This window comes from Neodiprion fabricii, chromosome 1 (genome assembly GCF_021155785.1).
Source record: "Neodiprion fabricii isolate iyNeoFabr1 chromosome 1, iyNeoFabr1.1, whole genome shotgun sequence".
In the NCBI taxonomy this organism is placed as follows: Eukaryota; Metazoa; Arthropoda; class Insecta; order Hymenoptera; family Diprionidae; genus Neodiprion; species Neodiprion fabricii.
In genome coordinates, this window is record NC_060239.1 from 32,161,301 (window position 1) to 32,185,637 (window position 24,337).

The following is a 24,337-nucleotide window of genomic DNA, read 5'->3' on the forward strand; positions in this document are numbered from 1 at the left end:
AAGCGAAAGCTCCCGGGTTACTTACTCGTATAGGCTCGGGCGATGTATGGAGGAGAAATTAACCGCTCTACACTGAGAGAAGCAGGGTGCGCAAATTCCGAGCCCGCATTTGGCTTTGATGCATTGGAGATATGAAAGTACGTCTGTCTGATTCGGGTTGATCTTCTTTCTGGTAATTGAAATGTTTCATTCCCACGGGGCTGGAAAGACTTTTCGGGAGCAGAACTGGAAACAATGTATGTTTCTCTTCCCTTCCAATCTCCCTGAAATTCTCGCTTCTTTATCTTTTTTCCAAATAATTCGTACCCTCCTCTGCAGTCTCGTGGGTTAATTTTTCATGCCGTTGGCAATAACCTGAAAACGAAAACTCCGTCGGACCGATATAACACAAATTTTATACGGCGCCCAAGTCATCGTCTACACGAGTATGTATATCAGCTAAAAATCTCACACGGAATTTGAAATTCGGAATGATCCTGACGGCCTTGAACTTTTTGAAAGCTACGACGGGCTTTCCATTATCGAATAACGTGGCTCTCTTTCTGCGATGGATCCAAATTTAGTGTACAGACATGAAAGTGGGCGAAAGTTTTTGGCGAGCCGATTGAGTCAGTTTGAACATTTGACAAAAAATTTATGATACTTCAACATCAAAGCTTGTTTTTTGCACCGAGTGCAGCAAACATGCGGCGAAATAAACTTGTTAATTATAGAAGGTGGGACCGGGCAAACCTAATTGGGTAGAGCTGAACTTGGACTATTTGACACCTAATCCGACCTACGCAGAGAATTTCGCCAAACTTTTTGTCATGATCCCAACGACGTGCCTCATAGCTGCGCAAAGTGGATGGGCGGCGATGTAAACTGTGAAGAATGATCGTAAAATTTCACTTTTTGCAAGAAGTACAGTGCAGAGTTCTTTGTCACCTAACCGTGAAACTAGATGTGTAAAAACTTTTCAGCTTAATATTCTCTTCTCAAGACTTTCAATTAGCGGGTTTTTCCGTCCCGGTTATCACCCCGCGATTTTCCCCTTACATTAATCATATTCCAGCAGAGGAGCGCAGGTTCACGTTAGATTTTGAAAACCTAAACTTCTTACGCCGATCGTTCTAACAAACAGCTGCAAGATGAACGGCGATATTTACAAACGACTCAAGCTAAAAAGATAAATCCAACCAATTTTAGCTCTTTCCTCGCGTCAAGCGAAAAAAGCTTTATACAATATGCTTTGACATTATTTTGAAAAAAAACAAATGTATACAGTGCAGCGTCTCTCGTCCGAAGCACGGTTTCTGCAGGCACCACTACCGAGTGCGTTTAAAATGACCTTTTTAAGTATAATAGAGCGCCCTGAAAGCTTCGGCGGCGTAGCAAATTTTCAGTTTATAACGTGGCGGTATTTTTTATTCCCTTTTCTACTTTTCCCTCTGGTTCCTTGCTGCAAAAATCAATTACATCCTACCAGCCCGTACAGCCATTATACATCGCGGGAGTTCGGCGTCGTCCGCCTTTTAGCTCAAAGACATAAAAAATTGCGCTTCGAATCTGCGCCGGGAGAAAACTCCGGCAAGTATGTATCGCGGGAATTTACAGCATGTGCATTACACCTATCTCTTGTCCTTGCTCATTTCCACTCGCTCGTCGCTTGATTAATAGCTGTGGGGCGCCACGATTCCCACACGAGGCTGATAAGGACCTTTAGCGAGCCTGTCACGTGATGCGTCAAGGGGGGAAAAATATAGAATAATAAAGTAAAATATACAAAATGCGGAGAGAGGCGGAGAAAGGCGAGGAAAGGTGGATAGACGAAGGAACCACTGAAAATGAATCAGAGGCTACGGAAGTATTTGGACGAAGTTCCAACGTAATTTTACGCCTCTGCCTTACATGAGTGGCTTTAAATATTTATTGGCTCATTTCCCAGCATGACACGACTTTTTGTTTACCACGGTGGGTCACCGGATGTTTTTTTTTTTTCTCCCACCGCAGCCACGCTACACGCCGTCATATTTACACGAAATTTTACCGTCGCAGACCCGGTAAACAGCTTTGAGAAAGCTGCGCCAACCCCTCGAAAAATCATCCCCGGAATTTCTGTGAATATCTTCGAATATTTCCGAGGTATTCCAGACGTTGGACAATATCTGATACTGAAATATCGACTCGGCGATATTAAAACTCAGAGCTGCGAATTTAAAGCTTTGAACCAAGAAGCGGGGAAATCGTTATTATCTGCGAAAAGTCCCATCGGAGAATCTGATTAGAAATTCAAACACATTCGCTTCGCAGCTGCTATTGTTCTTCCTCGATTCTCCCTCAAGGGAGAGAAGGAGAGACGGTGAGAATTTAATTGGGAAAATTTTCAAGTGTGCAACCTTATCTCGTAGTAAGTTTTCAACTCGCGTAATTCCCCGAGAGGCGGATCGATCCGGTATCGGTATCGTCTCTCCGTACAATCGGCAAGTCATTCCGAACTGCGAAGCACATTGTTCACCGAACCGGAAGCCGTAGGCTCCTCAGATTCATCTCTGTCGTATCGCTAACGTGTCCCGAAGAACAACGGTATCAAGTTGTCGGTGAGTGTCAGAGCCACCTTCGTCTCGGGGGTACCTATATCACCCGGAAAATTACAACTCAACCCCGTACGAGATGCTCCGACTTCACTTTCGGCGGCAGCATGATCGAGCAGCTGCCCGGAAACCCGACACGCCGAACGAAATTTCAACAAGATCATTTTAACGACGAACCGAGCAAGGGCCTGTTCAAGAACTCCTCTCGCGATGACCGCAATAATTACAGACTTCCGGAATTAACATATCTGAGCTTCTGTTGTTAATAAAATTATTATCACCGTCGAAACCGGCCCCTTTCCTTTAGTGGAAAACGAATAATTGTGTAGTTTCCATGTTTGTAACAGATATACGGCTTGCGGATTTGCCTAACTAATGAGAAGAACTTGCAAGCTCGTCTTCAAAGTCGATACTGAGGTTACAAAGGCCGCATTAACCAATTTTGCTAACGAGGCTGAAATGCGTTGTAGTTGAAACAGACGATCCTGCACATGGAGGAAGAGTCCCAGCCCGAATCCCTGCGTCATGCACAATTTGAGCGGATTTCTCGAGCCAAGTCCGTCCGCAGGGCCGTTTCACTGGTACCGAATTTCACCCCCTTGAACACGTCCGCGTCTGAAAAAAGTCCTCCCGTTCTCCTCCTCTTAATTTTTCATCCACTTTCATTGCGGTGAGTAGTGAGTATTAGGGTGGTTCTTATTTTAGCCATGTCGAAATTTGTTCGCGCTCAACCCCCAAAGTAATCGACATACTCGTGTATAGAAGAAAAATCTGGCCAAATCCCCGAATTTTTCCGATAATTCTAACACGTCGCGTCAAGCAGTCGAATTTTTTTTAAGTATATCCAGGTCGTTGCAGGGATGAAAAGAATAACGCAGGGTGTTCTGGACACGTTTTGCCAGACAGCGAGACGCGATACAATACGAGTCGTCGCCTCGTAGCAGTGACGCAGTTGCTGTAAAATGACATCAGGCTGTTACTCTAATTACCAGTGCGGAAGTTCGAGCTTCCGTTGCATCCGCGTAGGTCGAAGATCCTCCTCCGGCCGCAAGAGCCGAGCTTCAGGCATCTTGCAGTCCTGATTGAATTATTACAATGAATACCGGGAGGGTGTGTGAAATTTGCCCGATCCTCGACGCGCCGGAGGAGGGTAAATAACAATTCGGAGTACAAAGGACGAACGAAATACTATAACCTGAATTTTGATATTCATTTCCAAGGAAAATCACGGCTGGTGCATGACAATTTGACAGCGATATATAATAATAACGGGGCTCCTGCTGCTGCTGCTGCTTGACGTGACAGAATTTTCAGTCAAGCACGCATACACATTTTTAAACGTCACTCACCCTCGCAGGAGCCGCGACGCTCGTTCCAATTAAAACCTCAAACGAACAGATGGGACAATAAATTTGAAACGTTGTTTGAAAATGCCTCGCCGATCCGACTGTTCGTTATTTTACCAGAATGTACCGTATTCGGCACTGCAGAGGCGGCTCGTGCCAAAACTGAATGATATACGAATTTGCAAGCCCAACGAATGCAACCGAATCTATATCCGGAGTAATAATTGGCCGATCATTTTGATCGACACACGGGCGTTTACGATCTAAACCTCAGATTCTTTGAAGAACTAACGACTGAGTGATCAGTCAAGCATAAAGAGAAAACGAAATGTTGCGGAAATATCTGAGGTCAAACAAAGCGTTCTTCAGAATTTTTCAATCGTAAAACTTGACTACGCTCACCGAGAAACGGATCGAGAAAAATCCAACGAAACAAAAAGCTGCGCCCTCGTTCCGCAAAGAGCAAGCGAATTTCTGAAAGCTTAAAACTGGCAATTTCATTTCACCGAGTGACTCTTACAAACGGTCGAAATAACCGTCGCGAAAGATGTCGTGGTGGGATTTCTCAACCGCGAGAATCCGGGCATGTTCGAATGCATAATAGGCTTATGTTGGTGCGGTTATAACGGCGGAAACTTGAACACACATCAAAGCGAAAATGGCCATATTCAATTTCCTCGTCGTGAAAGTTCTAAGCGTATTTTTTAACCGTGCCGAAACGCGCTGAGTATAAAGTAAGCTGGTTGGTTCATGGCGGTGTGTGTAAAAATATTTACCGTGAAAAATGCGATACGGTCTGTTGATCGCAACGGAGGATCTGACTTCTCCCGACGCTATACAAAGAAGTCGCTGAATACTTCAACATATCGTCAGTACATGATCCGCAGCAAAAGGGATCAGCTTTGGGAGAAGATGTGTCGGGTTTTTTTACGCGCCGTCAAGTGTGTAGCTTTAAAATATCTCCAAAGTTGAAAATATCTATGCTGACATACAGCCGACGGTTTCGTCCAGCGGTCAAAAAATCCCCAATGCAGTGAACGATCTCGCAACGTGCGGACAATAAATCGGGCCAATGTTAAAATCGGATTAAACCAAAGCTACGCAGACGGCTCGTCGCGTAGATTTAATCGGTAAAAAATTGCTGTCGCAGCCGGCACGCGAGGCCTGAGTTGTACGACTGGAAAAAATTAATTCAACCAACGTGGCCTCTTTCTTCATACTTTACGCCGTAAACCACCCCCGTTTATTATTAGCGCCTTTTCGCAGAAGTGCGTGTCGACTTTCCACCAAGAACCTACGGAGACCGCCGAAAAACGAGCAACCTGCCTGCACCCACGCGCTATCTAAATCAGACCAATCGCAAAGCACTCGAGGGTCGCAACCCCTGCAGTCAAGGGGCAAATGCGCCTGTAAGACGCCTACACAATTTACCTCTTCGAAACGGATACTCGAACTGTCATTATTCCGAAATAATATATTGGAATTGGTCTGTGGAGTTTGGCTTTTGAAGAATTTACTAGGACAAGTGAACCGATTATTAACGCGTCTAGACCCAATTATTGACCCTACGATTTTTCAAAATTATAAATTGACGATACGAATTGTGAATTTTTCGATGCCTGAAATCAATCGCTAGAGGGTTAAACACTACAAATTTATTTTTTAGACATTTTAGTACTAAGGATCGAACAGATACAACCAAACAATGTCGATAATTGAAATAGGGTCGATAACTGGGACGTTTACCTCACAAGCTTTCTACCGTAACGATCCAAGACCAGGACTGGAGAGAAAAAGTGTGAGCTTGCAGAAAGTGCGTCACGTTCTTCGGGAATAATCCGATGTCACAATGGAGACAATCGCGAGTGAATCTAGGTTACACCGGAAAATGAATTCACATTCTGGAGTAGGTTGCAAGGCTGAAACTGAAAGTAGAAAATCAATGGATGGATTTCGCCAGGCTTAGAGTAGTTATTCAAACAATTCTAGTAATCGACGCACGAATTCGTGAGATAAAATAGCGGCGTAATAAATAAGCGCTTTCGCCACTTGGCGAAAGTAATGGAACAAATAAGCCAGCGTCAATGAGCCCGATAAGAGGACGGCGTTCAGGGAAAAGACCATCGCGATAAAGGAGCTGGCGCCGGTCCTTTTCACCGATTTCAAGCACCCGGCGCGGCTTCACAAGCAGATTGCGGAGCTTCGCGCAAAGCCGAGAAATGTACCTAATTGTCAGACAGCAGAGGAGATAGTCGGAAAATTAACTCATCGCCGAGTAGAATAGAGACACAAGGGGAGCTTAACTACCCGTCTGGCTGACGTCCAAGTTGACAGAGTTGCGTCGAATAGACGCCGGCGTCTTTCTCCATGTAAATTCGCCCGAGCACCATCGAGACCTGTTAGCCGCGGTTCATTTGCCGCATCGAATATTCGCCTTTTTCGACTCGCCAAAAAACCGCGTCTCGGCCTAGAATTCGCCCCCTTGTTAAGCTCGGTACGCCGAGTCCATGATGTATGGACTTGATCGTTGACGAGCCTGGGTGGAAAAGGGGAAGGGTGCATTTTTGATAGTGGGAATAAAAATTCCCAACAGTACCAAAGACGCGGTTAAATCCGCACCGTTGTAATCAAAAGATTTCTCTCCCCTGCCGCCGTTTCCGACACGTTGTTAAACACGGTTTTCCATTATAAAATATTGTGATCAGTAATCAGGCGAAGTCACTGCAACGCCGTTATGGAAAACGTGTCCGGAAAACTGTCGGACCGTTATTGCGGGGGTTGAATATCTGAAATTCAAATTCTCGGAGGGATTCTGAGCATTATTTATAACCCCGAGTCGAAACGGAATTACGGAGTTTAGATCAGAAACTCGGAACATCCACGTATTCGACTTTTTTATTTATTTATTTTTTTTTTTTTATTTATTTTTTTTTATTGCAAATCACTTGCCAAACCTTTTTTTCACCAGTCGTAAGTTACCTCGGTTTCACCCGGAATCAGCCGAAGGTTACATCTCGTGTTCGAGGTATCTTTTTTCTTCTCGATTACCAGTGATTTAAGGCTACCAGCTATCGGGATTCACATGATTAATCGTTGCTTCTCATCACCACGTGCATGCCGCCTGGCTAATTACCTCGCTTATATACGGATTCCGGTCATGCGAGAATTCTGGGAATTTTCTCCTTCGTCATTTCTGATATGTACATCGAATAGTTCGCCCTTGCACCTTCGGCGGACTATTTTACCCATGCTTCGATCGCCACTTTTGTCGGGCTCTTTACCTGATCCTTGCGATTCACACAATTCTGATCGAGCATCGGATCAGCTTTTTCAGACATCCAAGGTGACACTTTGATACCCGCTTATCGTGGGTGTGTGATGGGATTCGATCCACCGTCCGTGAAATAAATTTTCGAGTTGTTTGCCGGCCGTATGATTCGATAAAATATTACAATCGCATATTAGCAAACGCGATATTGGTTGTTTTATTTAAACTTTTCAAGAAACGTATAAATTTCGGGTCCTTCAAAAAAGTCTTGCGATAATTTATGCGATTTGAGTCGGCATGCTTATGTCATTAGCGTGCGTCGTAAATTTACCATTTTTAAGGGGAAACACTTTTACCCAGTCAGTTCTTCCTTCCGTACGGTAAGAGGATCGTTAGGAAGCTGCTGCCACGCTACTTTCCACAAGTACTTTTTTTCTTATCTCTGTCGCACTCACTTTCTGTGGCACCCTCGGATTTTGCGCTTTCTCCACCCCCCATCGTCCATTCCGATGGCCTTTTCCGCGCGCACGACAACTTTGACAAGCTTTTAAGGATAACCACGACCCTGTCATCTCCTTGGTATAAAATCTCCGCTACGCTTCGGAACCTGGATTACTCCAAGTGCTGATCGCCTTCGTATCCGAAAAATCCGGTCAACTTTGATGATCTAGAAATGGTGAGTGAAGTAAAAACATACCGATGCTTATAACAAATTAACGTGCAAACGTGAGTCACGAATGAAATATTTGTCTAATGCTTCTGTCGATCGAGTAAAAGGTTTCGATAAGCTATAATGGTAACACTTCGCAATCTTTATTTACCCAGTACTCAACGCGAAAACCTTTCACTCGTATATCTCTAATCCTCAGTTTCGATCAAGTCCTTCCTCCTTTCATCGCAAAAGGATACGTCCAAATCCCTGAATGCCGAAATCGCGGTCCAGATTCCCTTCGACGGAGGCACGTTAAAAAAATTGGCGAAAGCAGGCAAACAGATTTATTGCAGGACTGTCACAACTCACAAGTCAGCACGTATCGATTCTCACGTCGTCGCGTGAGGCGGGATAACGTAGTTTAACCAATTATACGGTAACACGTAGCAAGCGGTCTCCACGCGCCATCAATCAAAAACCGAGGTCAGCCTTGTCCCCAAATGTCCGGGTCGGTTTACGGCCGGAGTCTCGAGTCCTCCTAAAGACCCGTGTGAAGTCGTCCGTTAAGTGTTGACGCTCTCCGCAGAGGTGCCCGAGGACATCCGGGCGTTGACTGGTCCACGTGCCAGATAAGACGGCGAACCCTGTCCCTTCCAAGATATCCCTTCGAGTGACGGTGGTGATCGTAGCAAGGATTTTCACTCGAGCGTCGCGTTGCGATAACTGTGATACCGGGGTGGAATTGATGTTGGGAGGGTTTGTATAACTTCGGGAAAATTATGCCGCCTCGATATTGGAGGACAGTCGAAGAACAGGACGGACCTACGTCCCGGCTCGTCCAAGTTCGCCGATTACGATGATCCAGATGAATGCGATCACGATCCAGAGATCTCGCGTCTCTACATTACAGAGCTTATAGATCGAGGAAATCGATATGACTGGTAGCAAATGAGAAGGGAATTAATACAGTTTGGATTCGACACCAGATCCTCGAACTTCTGGAGACGTCGAAAGAGTCGTTTTTTAACAGACGATAATAATTCAGTGACGGATTGATACCACGTGGGACGTACACAGCGTTATCGGAGCAGTTTAAACGATATTTCACTCTGTGTGATGGATGTTCGTCGTTCCTGCGGTGAGCAGGAGGGGGGGAACCGTATTCAGGTACGCAGTGCTCGATAGGAACGAAAGCCGTACTGTGGTTGCCATTAACGGCTAAGCTGTAAGTATATTTACAAAACGATAGGAGGTCATTTATTTTTACGAAATAGGGTGTGATGCTGGCACGATTGCCAACCGCGAGCAACATAAATTGCCCGATTCCTGCCAAATCTTACTGCACCGCCTCCATCGCCGACCTAACTTCCGGCTAAATGTAATATCGGCGTCATTTGATTTGTCCGACTTGTTTCGAAACGCCGTATAACGAAATCATCCTTATATTGACACTAGATTGTGGTAATCGGAAAACAACGACGATAATACGATTTAATAGCGAACAGGAGGTCGCGGAATATCAACCGGCGAACCATATTTTTCCGCCATCAGAGCGTGTTCGTATAAAAGCCGTAAGAAACGTTGTTATTTATCTGCTACGCATATAATATATGGAGCACGTTCACCGTCGTTATCGACACGTTGGCCGCAGAAGGAAATGACTCTTATAACTCCGACAGGATCCTGCTGCAGGGACTTTTACCCTTCGCACTTCCTTCGCCGCGTTGCTGTTACAAGATAAATTTTTTATCCCATATATCGCTTACTTTTCTACCCCGCTAAAGGTAATTAAGTGTAAGGTAGATCGGCTCGCGATGTGAAAATCCGCATCGTTACGAGACCGGCTTCTCTTCCCCTTATATGAAATATCCGCTGCTGACGTCACGACTTACTTGTACATAACACGCGTCCCCCCGAGTGCGCAAAAATATAAAGAGAAAAACGGAATGAGAAAGAAACTGAGTTATTGATCGTAAACCAAATCCCAAGTTCTCATCACGCTTCACCGAGCGGATTACGGCCTCTCAACCATCCAAAGACTATCTAATAGTAAGTTGACGTCTGCAATGTACCGCAATCTCGCGATAAGATTCTGCAGCATTTCCCTCTGGGCCTCAAGGGGCAAGTAACATTGCGATCGGCTGCATCTAGGCATCGCAAATCTCGATTGCCTGCACATTACCCATACATCCATACCTCTGTAACGTAAATCGATATTTCCAGAAAACTGCACTTCTCCAAAAAACAAAGAATTATTTTCAGATAAAACAAACCTTCCCGGTTACTCAAGGAACTCAGTGACTCGAGCGCACTGATTATTTTCCAACCCTCGTATTTCAAATATCCCTGTAAAAGGTGGTAAAACATTTTCACCAAAGCCCCGCCACGAACCAGGGAAGCATATTTGTTAGCAATGTCATGCGGATCGGAGTTGTCGATATTTTGAATTTTGACGAGTGCACTTGACCGTTTACCCTGCTGATTGCGGTTAGACATTTTTCGCTCTTGCTTGACCAGTTTTTGGAACATCGATGTGGGCTGGATTTTCTACCTACTATTCGACGCTAAAACATCGCAGACTTTCCCTACCGTACGGTGTAAGTGAGAGCTGCTCGTTTATGAAAGAACAATATTTACTTTCGGAAAATTCAAGCGCATAAACTTTATCCCCAGTGAAGCTATGTATGTGTACACAGTCTATACCTGCCGGCTATGACGCCGACGTCCGCGTCGGATTAGCTTGGAATTGTACCCTAATCTCTTGATCAGCACGTAGAACTCACGGTGTGTATATTTGGGGATTGAGAAGAAGGGAGTTCAAACTTCGCAGGCACTTTCCGAACTAGTCTACCCTTAGGTGCTTTATTCCTTCTACTTTTCTCCCCCGATGCGCAAAAGGACCACCAATACCCTCCAGTGGAAGAAGACGCTTCGTACATGTTGACGTGTGAAAAAACGATCTAAATAGCTCGAAAAAATTTGCATCCGAGGACCACCTGTTTCGCACGAGGGCAGATATGACGTAGGCGCGTAGCCTGTAAAAGCTGTTAGCTTTATTATCAGCCAATTTTTGTGAAAGCTCCTGTTTTCACGCTATTTTCAGCAAGTGACACCGCGATTCTCGCGTCAAGGCAGTGCCGGGCTAAAACGTCCAATTCATTCTCGTCGATGCAGTCAGAATAAAAACAGGACCAGACTTACTGCAGTGGATTCAACTAATTCCCTGAAATTTCGCGCTTCTGCACTGCTGCACTGCTCGCATGGCATTGAAATTCGTCGGTGAGGATTTTCGCTAATTGAAAGCACTCTCAACGGTGGAGTTCTGCTAATGAATCGCGACAGGAAACACGGGAATCTAACGGGAATTTCTAACTTGAGAGACAAGGGGGTTAATTTAGTTCTAGTTTTACCCTCCATTGATCTCGATTCAACCCCACATTTAAACTCGACCGTTGACGGTCAGGCTTGAACGAGCCAAATTACTTGGTCCGAATTGTGCATTCTCGCCAGTCTTATCGTCACACGCATCCAATTGCAAAAAATCGCTGTTTTCATAATGTTTTACCACATTTGCAAAAATTTTCGGTAATTCGATCGGTGCTGGACTATTTTCAAGATACCTACGGTGCGTCGGAAATCAATTAATAAGATCGTTCCGAATGGGTACATGTATAATTTAGTGCTCCAAGGTCGATCAAACGGTGCATGTACATTGATAACTAAACTCGGCTTACGGTTACAGGATCCGGATTATTGAATATTACATACGTACCGAGTTCGAGAGTCAAGTGCATATATCACTGACGATATGGCACCGGAATATCGGATCGCGTTTTCAATGATAAACTGCAAAGTGAATTGTACAATGTTAGATCGATTGGAATATCACGGTTTAACATTGTCATTATTACCATTTTTTAGTGACTTCGTAGTCGTATTTCAAACGCGAGTAGCTGTATGAAAGCTAATGCACGATTCAATTTCGCCGAGGAAAAGGTAATAAAATTTTACATGAAAGAAGAATTGCACGTTTCATATACGTTCCGATATGTATAATTCTGTTGTTATATTAAACCTGCATCTACAGCGGTTTCCGTCAACGACAGAAGGCTCTCAAAAGTTTTCGACAAATCGTTTCAAAAGTATCTTCCAACTTTGCATTTTATTCACTTATATCGTAAAAGTGTCACGCCGATTTCAAGCATTAATACCAACCCTTCAACGAATTATCCGCATGCCTGTAATCACATTCATTTTTCGTAGATTAATAATTTGCTAAAGTTAGTAACAGCGGCTACATTCCAGTCCTGACAAATTATAAGAAATTATGAAAACTTTGAAGACAGGTATTCGAGGCCTTCGTTATATTAAACTAATCTAGCGTATTACCCGTCTACGGTAACGTGATAAACTCTTCTCAACACCGATGAGGTGATCCGTCTTTGAATTTTGTAATTAATATTAAACGGGGCTGGCATAGCGCCTAAATCGTGTTGACTTTTCTATCCTTCTCTCTATCAAAAAATGTATAATTTTTCGTTACTCAGACTAAAGAGTAAAGTTTTTGCACATCCTTGAGTCCATCCACTCTACTAGTTCAACGGTTAATCTACATTCGGTCCGAATCTTTGATCAGCCGTTGAATAATTGAACCGACGCGAGCGCTGCGTTGGAGACGCAGAACGAAAAGCGTATTCGTTAAAAACTTTGCAAAAAATGTTCGTGCGTTGTACAGATTACGCTCTTGCCGGCTGATCCGTGGACGAGATTGCTGTCCCGTAATTTTAATTAATTTCCCCCCTCCTATTTTACGGTTAGCATTGTTTTTGCCCGCTCCATTTAACTCTCGTACGCGAAACACCGCGCCGTAGAGATAGTATAAATCAGAAATAGTCCTAGACTTGATTCAAATCTCCCGGGCGGCAAGTACCTCTAATTTGTAGAAGTCTAGCTTTTATCACCGATCGCAGAGCTTACTCGGCGAGTTTTAGTCCAAGGGTAGGTATGCTAAATTGTTCAAACCCTTTTTATCGGAGATTAAGCTCTCGTTTCATAGCTTTCCCACGTCGACGCACTTTATTAGAGAAAATTTGCATAAGGAGCACGCTGTTTGACGGGTTCATACAAGCGTCTCGTTTTTTCCCTGCTTTTTATCCGTATTTTTACGATTCAGAAAAGATAAGAAAAAACGAAACGATCCTTCTCCAAAATATGGAACAATAACGGTCGAGTTACGTTTAAAAAAATAGAATACTATCTGCTCAAATCTTTAAAAATTTTTCAAAGTACATATGTAATAACGACCTTCATATCCAAGAATAACATTAATCAACAAGTCGTCAAGGTCAAGATAAATCGTCTTCATCATATGTAATAACAATAGCATAAGTACATACGTATATACTTACCAATCAATCCAATGGAATCCTCTCAGCCGTTTCCCGCCATATTGGATTTAAGTGAACTTCCATCTACTTTGGAACACGTTACTCAAGGAACCGATTTCATTTTCCTGGAAATTAGAATTTTTATCACCATTATTTTTATTATTTTCAAACTAGTTTAACTCGTCTTACAATTAATTTTTTTCTATGCCCCTTTGCCAAACGAACGATATACGTCCTGAATAAATTCTACCCAAGTGGAAAACTATGATTGTTAATTTCGTCAATGGACAATGAGTGAAAATAATTACAAGGTAGAGACGAATTGATGTTCGCAGGTTTCTTCTTTGTACGCACGGAAAACCTGTGCGTATACTATGTAATTATCAATCAGAGAGTCGCGGAGCATCCGTAATGTGTTTGACATCCCCGGCGATGGTGGGATCAAGTGTTTGGTTATCAAATTCCCAGCATGTACCACTTGGCGAGGGCCGCGAGGGCTTTGAATTTGATCACCTCGCCCCCCTCTTCAACGAAGATTCAAATAATCCTAACCAAAGCGTCCTCAGCCCTCGTTTGGACGGCAAACCAATTCGCCGCACAGTATGTGAGCGTGTGTCTGTGTGTGTGTGCGTGTTTGTTGATAAATTTTTCATGATTCGCTAATTAGTTTCCACTTCTTGTTCTGTCAGTTACGCGTTTCTGATCCGTACCTACTTTGAATCCCAAAGTAGAATTTGCCGTCTGGTCTGCTTATTTTGTCGCATTATTATGCCTGGGCGGTCTCCGAATGAATTTTTCCCCCCGTATTGACGGAGAGAAAAAAAACGAAAAAAAAATTTACAAACGAATACGTAATTAAAGAAAACTAATTAGGACTGACGAATCACATTGTTTGTTCCAGTTTCCCGTGTTATTCAGAAAACGTCGGCGGCGAGTAAAGAAGCAAGAAAAGTCTGAGATAGGGATGGGAGGCATGTCTTGAATCGACGACATTCCAAGGTGGAAGGAAAAGGTTCTCCTTCGAAACTCATGGGTAATGGGAAGGGGGTAAGAAACTGTCCGAGTAACGCAAGAGATGACGATGAGGTATAACTTGGAAGAGCCGCATAGCTCGGGTAAACGAACGGTGCCTGATTCATTGGATCGAAAAGTTTGAAAAGTCGACGTTGAACTCGGATAATCAGTAGACGGTAGATGAATGGGTCGAAAGAAAATCCGGGTCAACTTGAAAGATAAAACTGCAAGCGTTGAAAATAAATAGATTAAAATTGGCTAAGCTTAACGGATTTTCTGTTTGTGACTGTTGAATCTGTATAAAGTTTCCACCGTGAAAGGTAAACGCAACGAAGATAAGGACACCTGATAAACGGGGCTCAGCAGCGTATCGGATGAACAAGAATTCAATTACGCCGAATTGTCGGAGAGATTTACTTTCCTACTTACAGTCATACTACAGTGGGGAATGTTACCCTCCTAACTTGCCCTGCCTTATGTTTATAGTCGAAGGCTTTCGAGCGTGCTGAAATAATTAATCAATATCAGCGTTCACCTACGTGTATACAAAAGAGTGAATGTTGCGGAACAGCATTTCGATCCTAGACTATCACTGACTCGAAGAAACGAAAATAAAAAACAATCAAAAACGACGGTACTGTTGAGAACCGGACCGTGAGGTTCAACTGTTCAATGTAACTAGCCTGGCGGTAAAAGTAGTGCAAGGTTGACTTTGTGAGCGAAGTAAAAAGGGCCAGTTCGAGGTTCGTGCAGCGGTGTTTCTGTTATTTGAATGGGGGCACGGAATTGAGAGAATTCGCTGGAAAAGGCAGTTTGAACTTGAGAGGTAGCCAGCAGTCGAGGTCTTCGCAAGCTGTTTCCGCAAAGTTGGGGTTAACTTTTATCCTCTGAAAAATTTCCGCGAAATAATCGAAAGTAGGTAACGAAAGAATAAATCAGAAGATGAAAAGTGAAATGATAACAATGGCGATATCGCGGCAGCAGCAGAAAAAAGAAGTAATAACATTTGATTAAAGAATTTCCGTACAAGTCTAATCAGGAAGCCGTAAAAGGAGGAGAAAAATTAATCCCAGTTTTAATTTAAATTTCGATTCTTTTGCTTATCTTGATTATTGTTTGACTGCCAGTGCTCAAGGCGGTAAGACGTATAATACCTCGGCTCGTAAAGATTCGTGAGCCGGGTGGGTAATTTTATGCGTGGAATAATTACTTCACCCCACGCAAAGATGTCCGCAACAAACAGTCCGTAATTAACCAACCGCTACTCGAGCGACGCGAATTAAGCCCGGATGCTCGAAGTGTACAAATTGACCAAAAGTGTTGGCAGACTACGTTTATTTACTCGGTAGGCTCAGCGCGCTGCACCGAAGGTCGCGAGTGATTTGTGGGCAAACTTTTATCACATTAGGGCGAAATTAAATCACACCTCGCCATGGCGTACAACACGACGCTGCCATTAATCTCCCAAGCCTCAAACTGCTCTTTCAATGGGAGCGAGTGCGCGGAGGAGGAATACATCCCCTACAGTTCTCGGCCCGAGACCTACATCGTCCCCGTTGTCTTCCTCATGATCCTCGTCGTGGGTGTTGCCGGCAACGGTGCTCTGGTCCTGACTCTACTTCGCCACGCCAATATGCGCAACGTGCCGAACACCTACGTGCTGTCCTTGGCGCTCGGTGATTTGCTGGTAAGTCTGATCCTGATTGAGGAATAATACGATTTCAATCTTTCGCCGATTTCTAGATACTGCTGTACCCGATATACCCGGTGTACCGATAGCCGTCAGTTGCCACGATTACCACAAGTTGAACGGAGCAAGGAACAAATGGGCTTCACGATGTTATAGCGTTTGGAAAAAGCGACGTTTTCGTAGTTTATAGAAGTGTCGAATGTGTATCCTCTGTAAGCAAGGATGGACGGTCGGGGAAAATGATATGTTGGCGACCTTGTAGCCATCGTGTTAGAAACGCTGATTACATATAATACAGGTCTGCAACGAAATCCTTCTTCTTCTTCCAAAAAAAAAGATATTATAGATATGACGGTTTCAATGTGCCGAATCAATATCTGCTTTCAATTTTTCGCTCTCACGTGTACATTACGTGATATGATTTTTTTTTTTTATTATTGTTTGATTGTTCGAAAGTCAAAATTTGCTGTGTTTTGTTTTAGCATTTACGCTTCTTTCACTAATCTATTTAAATAATATCTGTACATAGAAAACTAGTTCGAAATGATGTAAGGAGAAAGAAAGATACTGCTCAACGTTGTTTTCACACCAATGCATGATCCTGCGCAGTTCTCGTTGTGACTTCATATCGCGCGGTACGAAAAGAAAGAGACAAATTAACTATAATTATACTAGTAGATAGATTTTCTGACTATTTTAATGTTTTAACTTTTCGACTTTGTAACTTTTTGTTTAATAAATATCGTCGCTATCATTAGTGTTCGATTATAATTTGTAAGCACAAATACCGTTTTGTCAAAAAAAAAAAAAAAAACATTACATGAAACGTATACGTGGTACATAATTCTTATTATTATATTTCGATCCAACAGCATCAAATCTATTATAATTACACATAATAATAAGAAGGTGAAAGAAAAAAAAAATTTCTTTGCAGACCAGTATAATTGGAGCAGTCATTCGTGTGATTGGAATTCGTTCGCGCAGATATTAACTCTGCGCTTGATATTTGCCCGGTAATTTTTTTATTCTCCGTCAAACAGACACCTTGAAATCAGCGTGAACATCTCTCGTCTGTAGACATTACGCCCACTCCATTTTATCCCTCAACATACATTTCGATCAATTTTTCTTTGTTCAGGAAAATTCCTCATTGTTAAACTGATTTGGTCATATTAAATTTGACGATCGGAAAGCTGTAATAAAAAGGCATCTTTCCAGAACAATTTCAGATCCGACTGGCGCTTGGCCTGCTATTCCTTACTTTTACTTCATCGCGCTTAAGTACGAAATGAAATTGATGCGTAATCATAAAGCCTGCAATCATTACTCCGGTGAATAAAATGGATTCTCATTTTAACGGAACAAGTGTAACCGCCATATTTGGAGAAATACATTGAACCCTTTGAAAAAAGCAGAAATTGCGAGAATTTGGGAAAATCCATTTACCGATAACAATAATTTATAAAGAAACTTCGCAAAAGGATTATTTTTTCAATGTAGACTTGTACTTGCATGTGTGAATGTAAATTGAAAGTTTTTAGCAGAGAAAGTGGAGCGTATGATATCGGTTATCCCCAACCCGAAGTGGAGCTTGCGATACAACGCTGACGCTACAACGAGTGATACCTAATTGCGCATTTCCAACTCTCAAATCGAATAAAAATCACGATCATGATTAACTTTTGAACTGTTTGTTTTAATAAGTCATAATTACGGCATTCTCCCTCCTCAATTTGTCAGTGAAGTACAAAACCTTTCCACAGATCGCACAGGTAGGGCCGACTCGTTCGTAACGCATGAAACCCTTCGAGGTTGGTCAATTCTGGTAGAAACCTCGGGCAAGGAGCTGCATTCAAATTCCCTCGTTTTTTGTTAACGCCATAACGAATTTGAACAAACGCGTATTGTACGAGCATTATAAACACTGACGTCTCGGTCTAACAAAGTTGAGAAAATCTAGAAACTTGTATTTCGTCCACTCGGTTATCGACTCCCCCATAAAGCTTGTCCAATCTTCGTTGACGACGCGCACATACACCCACGCATCAAGATTTATGGAGACATTCCGAAAACGCGGTGGGACCGAAAAGAATACGAAATGTTATTTTCGGAAACTACCACGCAAAAGGGTAAGGGTTAAAATTTCAATATAAAAGATATTGCGGAAGACAAAATATCATCCCTGTCGCAGACCGCAGGGAGAAGGGGTGAAATAATCATCTAAGAAATATTTTATACTCTGTCCCTGAATTAAGAATATATTTTTTTCCCCCATGAATGAATTATCAGGCATATTTTTCCATTATTTATGTGAATTATCGAGGGATTTGATGTACATATTTACTACCGTGTCTCAATCAATTTTTTCTGTTTACCTCCACTCTTTACGATTGAATCGAACAAATCGCTGGATCTTTTTATAACCCACGAGCGTCTTGACGGAGATATTTTTTGGCCGCAGTAGTGACTCGAACTCGCTTTATCAACCTGGAAAAACCTTTCAGCGTCATTAATTTAATGTCTGCAATATTTGTCCCGAGGTTTGAGAAGTCTTCCTGTTCTGCAAGTCCCGTAATTTCAGAAAAATCTGCAAACGCTGCGGGGCGGGAAATTTACGTCGGGAAAATAGATTTTGTGCGATTTGAAAGATGAGAAATAGCGCAATACGTAAATGCATACTAAAATAGAAGCAATCGTTCATTCGTGAATAGTCATGAAAAGGCGAATAAAATTTTCCAACACCGCGACAGCAGCGTCGAGACTGCTTTTAAATCGAACGTTTTCTGATCCACAGGTAATTCTAACGTGCGTTCCATTCACGTTCACCGTCTACATCGTTGAATCCTGGCCGTTCGGACTCGCCTTGTGCAAGATCTCAGAATACGCGAAAGACGTTTCAATCGGAGTCTCGGTCTTCACGCTGACCGCGCTTTCGGCTGACAGATTTTTCGCCATCGTTGATCCGATGCGAAAGCTACACGCGACTGGTAAGTTCTCGGCTAGTCAAAGGTCCTCTCTTTTAATTTCCGTCTCGGTAATTATTTATCTTTGTTCGTAATAACGCGAGGGATATAAAACGGCGACGTTAAAGGCTGCGGAGGAGAGGAGAAAGGATGAATCAAAGTCACCCACAGCTTATCGAGGTCTTTTCCCCGCAGGCGGCGGCCGCCGAGCGACGCGCTTCACCGTTGTCATAGCCATCATGATCTGGATACTCGCCGTCATTTGCGCTATTCCAGCTTCCTTCTCTTACCTCAAAGTGCTGCGAGTGAATGAGAAGGTGATCTTTGAGGTGAGCTCAAGCGCAAACAATTCCTCGCAATTTATAAGGCAGTCTCTTCGCGAAAGCTGCTCTCAGCTTGTCTTATTTTTAATAAACCTACCTAAAGTGTGTGTGTGTGTGTTTCAAAATTTTCATTTCGATAATTCGTTATCTTCGTAAGCAAAAAGTTATTGTAGCGTTCACGATACAGCCAGAGGGTAGAAGAAACTAAGGGGTGATACCCGGTCGGGATGTTTTAAAAATCGATTTTTTTTAAATTTCAATTTCGCAGTGTACATATATGTTCAAGTATATACACAGAAAATTTCTTGTTGATCCAACAAATATTCTCGAAGTTACGCGCACATTCGCAAAGACGCCCCGGAGCGTTCGAAAGTGCTTTTGAAACTTTGAAACTTTGAAGACTGATTTTTGTTTTTGTTTTTTGATAAATCGTCGTTTTGTTAAAAATGTACTTTTGCTTATTCCTTCGATCAAAGACCAGATAATACCTTATGTTGACTAAATCTTTTTTGTTTTTTCATTTCGGATGATCCAGTCCAGATATATTATTAGATATAAGACGCTCTTTTTTAGAGATGCCCTGGGAGACCAGCTATACCAGCTTTAAAAATCATTATTTTTACAAATAAAAAATATCACAACGAATTTCAATGTTACCCCAATATGTATATAAATTTTTATATTAACAAATCGATATATCTCTTTATCAAAAATCCTTGAAAAATCGCTCGTTTCCGACCACCTGACTGCGTATAACCCCTTAAATTTCTAATTTCCAAGCTCTTCGAACCGTCGGAGCTCGTTTAATTGTCGATATTTTTTCAGACTTGCTATCCCTTCCCGGAGGAATTCGGCCCCGATTATCCAAGGATAGTGCTGATCTGCCGTTTCTTCATCTACTACGCGCTCCCTCTCGCCGTGATCGGCGTATTCTATCTGCTGATGGCGAGACATCTGTTTCAGAGTACGAGGAACATGCCTGGAGAGATGCAGTGCCAAGTCCGAGCCAGTGTAAGGAAAACTTTTAAGTCTGTTGTTCTTTTCTTCAATGGTTTAATGGAGATAACGCTGTAGAAAAGCCGTCGTCCTGCGGCTTGGAGAGGATCCTGAGGTGCAGCGTCACGACTCGGGTCATCCTTTAAACTTTAATTGTAATACGCCTGGGATAATTCTCGCTTCCAAAACTTCCAGTTCGAGTTTCGGACGTTCTTTTGTGCGCATGCATCTCGGAACTGCGAACAGGACTTTGTTCCCACCTCGTATCTATCCCGTCTAGTCTACTGGCCCGAAGTTTTAAGTGATCCCTCGCCGATGTTTAGAATCGCAATAATAAACCAGGATGACAAGGTCAATCTGTCGGCCGCCTGACTAGCTCTAGAGGATGAAAAATGACTGACTTTTAAGGAGTGAAAAATTTGAAAGTAAAAAGAGGAGGCGGAGGAGAAGGAGGAAGCGCAAAAATATCCGAGACACGCCAGACCTTCGTGAATAAAGTAAAAGACTTTGAAATTTCCTACCTCTCTTTTCTCTCACATCACTTGATGCGGATACCTTGCCGTAAAATTTACAGAGATTTTTTAACACTGCAGTTACCGCGATACTTTCGCACTTTTACAGCCTAAATCGTAAACCGCGTATAAATGGTTGAATTACAGCCCAGGGGTGTTTCGAGGTGGAAGAAACATCGTACAGTTCACTTTGTTTATAATTATTCTCGGCTTCGATCCTTGGACACGTATGAATCCTGAGGTATTTCCAAGGACATCGATCTGTAGCTTCGTAATAAACGCAAGCAAAGTCAAGCTGAGCCAGCCCGGGATATCGGTGGAAAGACATGTGCTCGTAAAACTGACGTTATACGACTCTCGTAAAATTATTATCTCAATCAGTGATGGAAATAGAAGCAAATAGAAAATATATCGTGTTTCATGATAAATAGCTCTGGGTTGATCGGATGTTTTTAAATAGCTTAACACCGCAATCTTTCAATCCGCTCACGTGAACCAGACGCTCGCGATCGCCGCTGCGTCTGATCCAGCTAACAAGGTGGATAGGCGTTTCTTTTTCGATCCAATTCCGCTTTTTACGACCAAATAACATCCTTTTCCGGTGAAAAAGTATCCCCAAAATTGTTCAGAGCTTTCCAAGCTATCTTCGCTTGAAATAATTACGCGATAGCGCGTTCTTTTTATGTCGAAAGATACCTGCCGCAATGAATCCATTAAATTTGGACACCGTGTGGTGAACAAATGGATGGTTTTTATTGGCCCTTTTTAACGGATCACGAACGTTCTAGTTGATTAAGAAAATTTAGAGCTTCTGCAATCGGATTTATTTCCTCCTCGTAAAATCTTGCTCGGTTGCCGAAGTCTGGACAGTTTTATTTTTGCACTTCTAATATATACCGGTGGCGTAAATAATTTTAAAAACCCGCGGTATTTTTTTCCTGAAAATAGTACAGCCAGGTAATTGACCCGAAACCGCTATCGAGCTGGTTTTAACGATCTACAAGCAAAATAGAAGCGAACCAGAATTCGCATGCTTTGAAAGAAATGACAGTTATTAGTAGATTTAGCTATAATTCAACTAATTCAGCTGTCGACAGCGATCCTCGGTCGCTAAATCCAGTACAAAAGTCGGGCTGGATCTTCCTGATTCATTTTATGATCAATAAAAGTGGAATATTGTTTCAACAATAACGCCTTCCGATTGGCCTGATCCTAAAGTGTACGCGCATCGTCCTCGTCCTCGATGGAACTTTATTGGCAAGGTCGTTTACTGTACGGTACGACATCGAGTACACTCCACATCTTATTGATTCCATGTTAGAGGCCGAGTTACCAGCTTGAGGACCGAACGGAATGTTACGTTTACGTTTCAGGTGAAACAGGTCAAAGCCAGAAAGAAGGTAGCGACAATGGTCATGGCGTTCGTCGTCGTCTTCGCCATCTGCTTTTTCCCCCAGCACGTGTTCATGCTGTGGTTCTACATCCACCCGACCTCCCAGCAGGACTACAACGCCTTTTGGCACGCGTTTAGGATCCTGGGATTCTGTCTGAGCTTCATGAACAGCTGCATCAACCCCATCGCTCTCTACTTCGTCAGCGGGACATTCAGAAAGTACTTCAACAGGTGAGCTTTCACCCTTGTACGTAATATACACAACATATTGTACGCACTGAACCTTCCCCGTTTATTTTCTGCAGTGGCAATGACGGGAAGTCGTTTCAGTCCGTGCTTTTACACCTTCCGAACGCAACTCTATTAATAGATTAAAATAACCCAGAGGCGGTCAAACGAGGAGACGACGTTTCAGAAGTTAAACGCCTCTTTTACTCCCTCCCCTGATCGCGAGGATAACCGAGGGTAAATTTGTTTACTCAACACCGCGGGCAAAGTGCTGCTCGGTAAAAGATTATGCCTCAAAAGTCGCGGGGAGAACGAATTCTGTCTCAGGTCATCTTGAGAGTGAAGCTTGAATTCAACCCCTTGAATTTACTCGTCTGTCTACGCCTAATACCGCGTAATGAGTAACCGCACAGAATCTGGGGTTCAGACATGATTTGAGCCTGACTAATTTAAGCGCGGTCGATGATACGCTTTGAGGTGAGATAATAACTTCAATGCGATTTCAGAAGTTAGTACAATTGTCCCTAAATCCCCTTATCGCCAATTTCAAATACCTGGTGGAATAATTGATTCCACCGCTGATGGTGGAGATGCGCAGGGTGAACTACCACAGGTATGCTTGACGTTTATTTGATCGCAAAAATAAAGAATGAAAAGAAATGGAAAAACCTGCTCGTCATTCGGCCGTTTCAGAAGTAATCAAACGCGAGATGCGGTTCGATTTGTCTACTAGTAAATTTAGCCAAGTTTTGCAATAGCTTCGGTTTTGCAATTAATACGCCGCTCTGGCGGAGTAAATTGATATCGGAGTATAACAGAATTTGCGGGAACACGTGGCGATGCTGTTTCAGAGCTTCGCGCGCAGTGTCATAACACCTTCCACGATATGCTGTCAAATCGTCAATTCTGCCGTGTGATAAGGTTATTGATACGCTGTGTATACACGTTTATCGCTGAATAACCGTTATATATACCCGTACAGAGTTAATTAATACCGAGATCGAAATTGGTTTCTGATCGCATAAACCTTCGAAGAGACATGTCGGTATATAGATTATGAGCGACGGAGATCTGCACAAAGCAGGCCTTTGGTTCCATAAATTGAGCCCTAATTGTAGCTTTCCCTGTTATTTGTACTATCTACTTTGAAACAATTTCGAGTTTGCAGTTTAGAGAGAAAAGGGCTGGTCCTCAGACTTTCGTTATGCGTAAGTCTCATGGTGAATGTTTACCGCATTCGACGTCGGATAAATTTTCGTAACCCTCCCACTGTCCGAAGGTTATGAGAATTTGTCGCTCTTGAATAATTCGTTGGAAAAAAGAAGCCGCACAAAGTCCGCATGTGACGTAGTCTTCCCATTTCTCGTTCGCAAATTAAATGGCGAGCAATATATGTATCGACAAGTTTGAAATTGAAGGCTTAACCTCTTGCCATTTTTCTTTCTATGTGCTTCGAAGCGTCTCATTCCTAAATCGTGCGAAACATTTCGCTACAAAACTGGGCAGTACTTTGTTGATGAAAAAAAAAAAGAAAATTTCTACTATTATTCTCACACTTCGTAAAATTCATCTCTCCTGTAGCATAATGAAGTAAATTATCCTCCCCCTCACGAACACAAAGTATTCCCTTGATAAAATTGTTGATGTAGCTAGAACGCGTTGAAGCCGTTTTTCAATATTGAGAGCCGATTACGAAGCAGCAGCCATTCAATCTCGATCAGCCATAAAAGCACGCGCCTCTGCTTCTTGTTGAATGTTGAGGGAAAAAAATCTTCCAAGAAGTCGCATAAAGATCGAAAGTAAAGGCACATGTACCATAGGAAAAATCTTAGGCAAACTCTGATTGGGATCATACTAAGTTAGGGTGAAACTTGAGGGCAAATTGATCTCCAGGGGTCAATGGGGCTGTCTGTAGGGTCAACCGTCTTCGGTTTTGCGACAGGCACTTTTGATTGGATTTTGGTCGCTCCCGAAAGTAGATCCAAACTG

General features: G+C 42.8%; 1 protein-coding gene across 4 annotated transcripts in view; it reads left to right on the forward strand.

Annotated features, from left to right (window-relative positions):
- The window catches only part of LOC124174371 (neuropeptide CCHamide-1 receptor-like), a 69,490-nt gene that overhangs the window by 40,894 nt on the left and 4,259 nt on the right, over positions 1-24,337 (forward strand). For 2 of the 4 annotated variants that reach the window (XM_046553453.1, XM_046553454.1), the window contains 6 exons: positions 14,128-14,273; positions 15,649-15,927; positions 18,728-18,920; positions 19,092-19,225; positions 20,045-20,230; positions 22,101-22,351. In XM_046553453.1, the coding sequence (XP_046409409.1) occupies positions 14,256-14,273; positions 15,649-15,927; positions 18,728-18,920; positions 19,092-19,225; positions 20,045-20,230; positions 22,101-22,351 (1,061 nt within the window). In that variant the 5' untranslated portion in view covers positions 14,128-14,255. Of the gene's footprint in view, positions 1-14,127; positions 14,274-15,367; positions 15,928-18,727; positions 18,921-19,091; positions 19,226-20,044; positions 20,231-22,100; positions 22,352-24,337 lie in introns of all 4 variants that reach the window. The other 2 variants (XM_046553455.1, XM_046553456.1) reach the window with 2 other exon arrangements.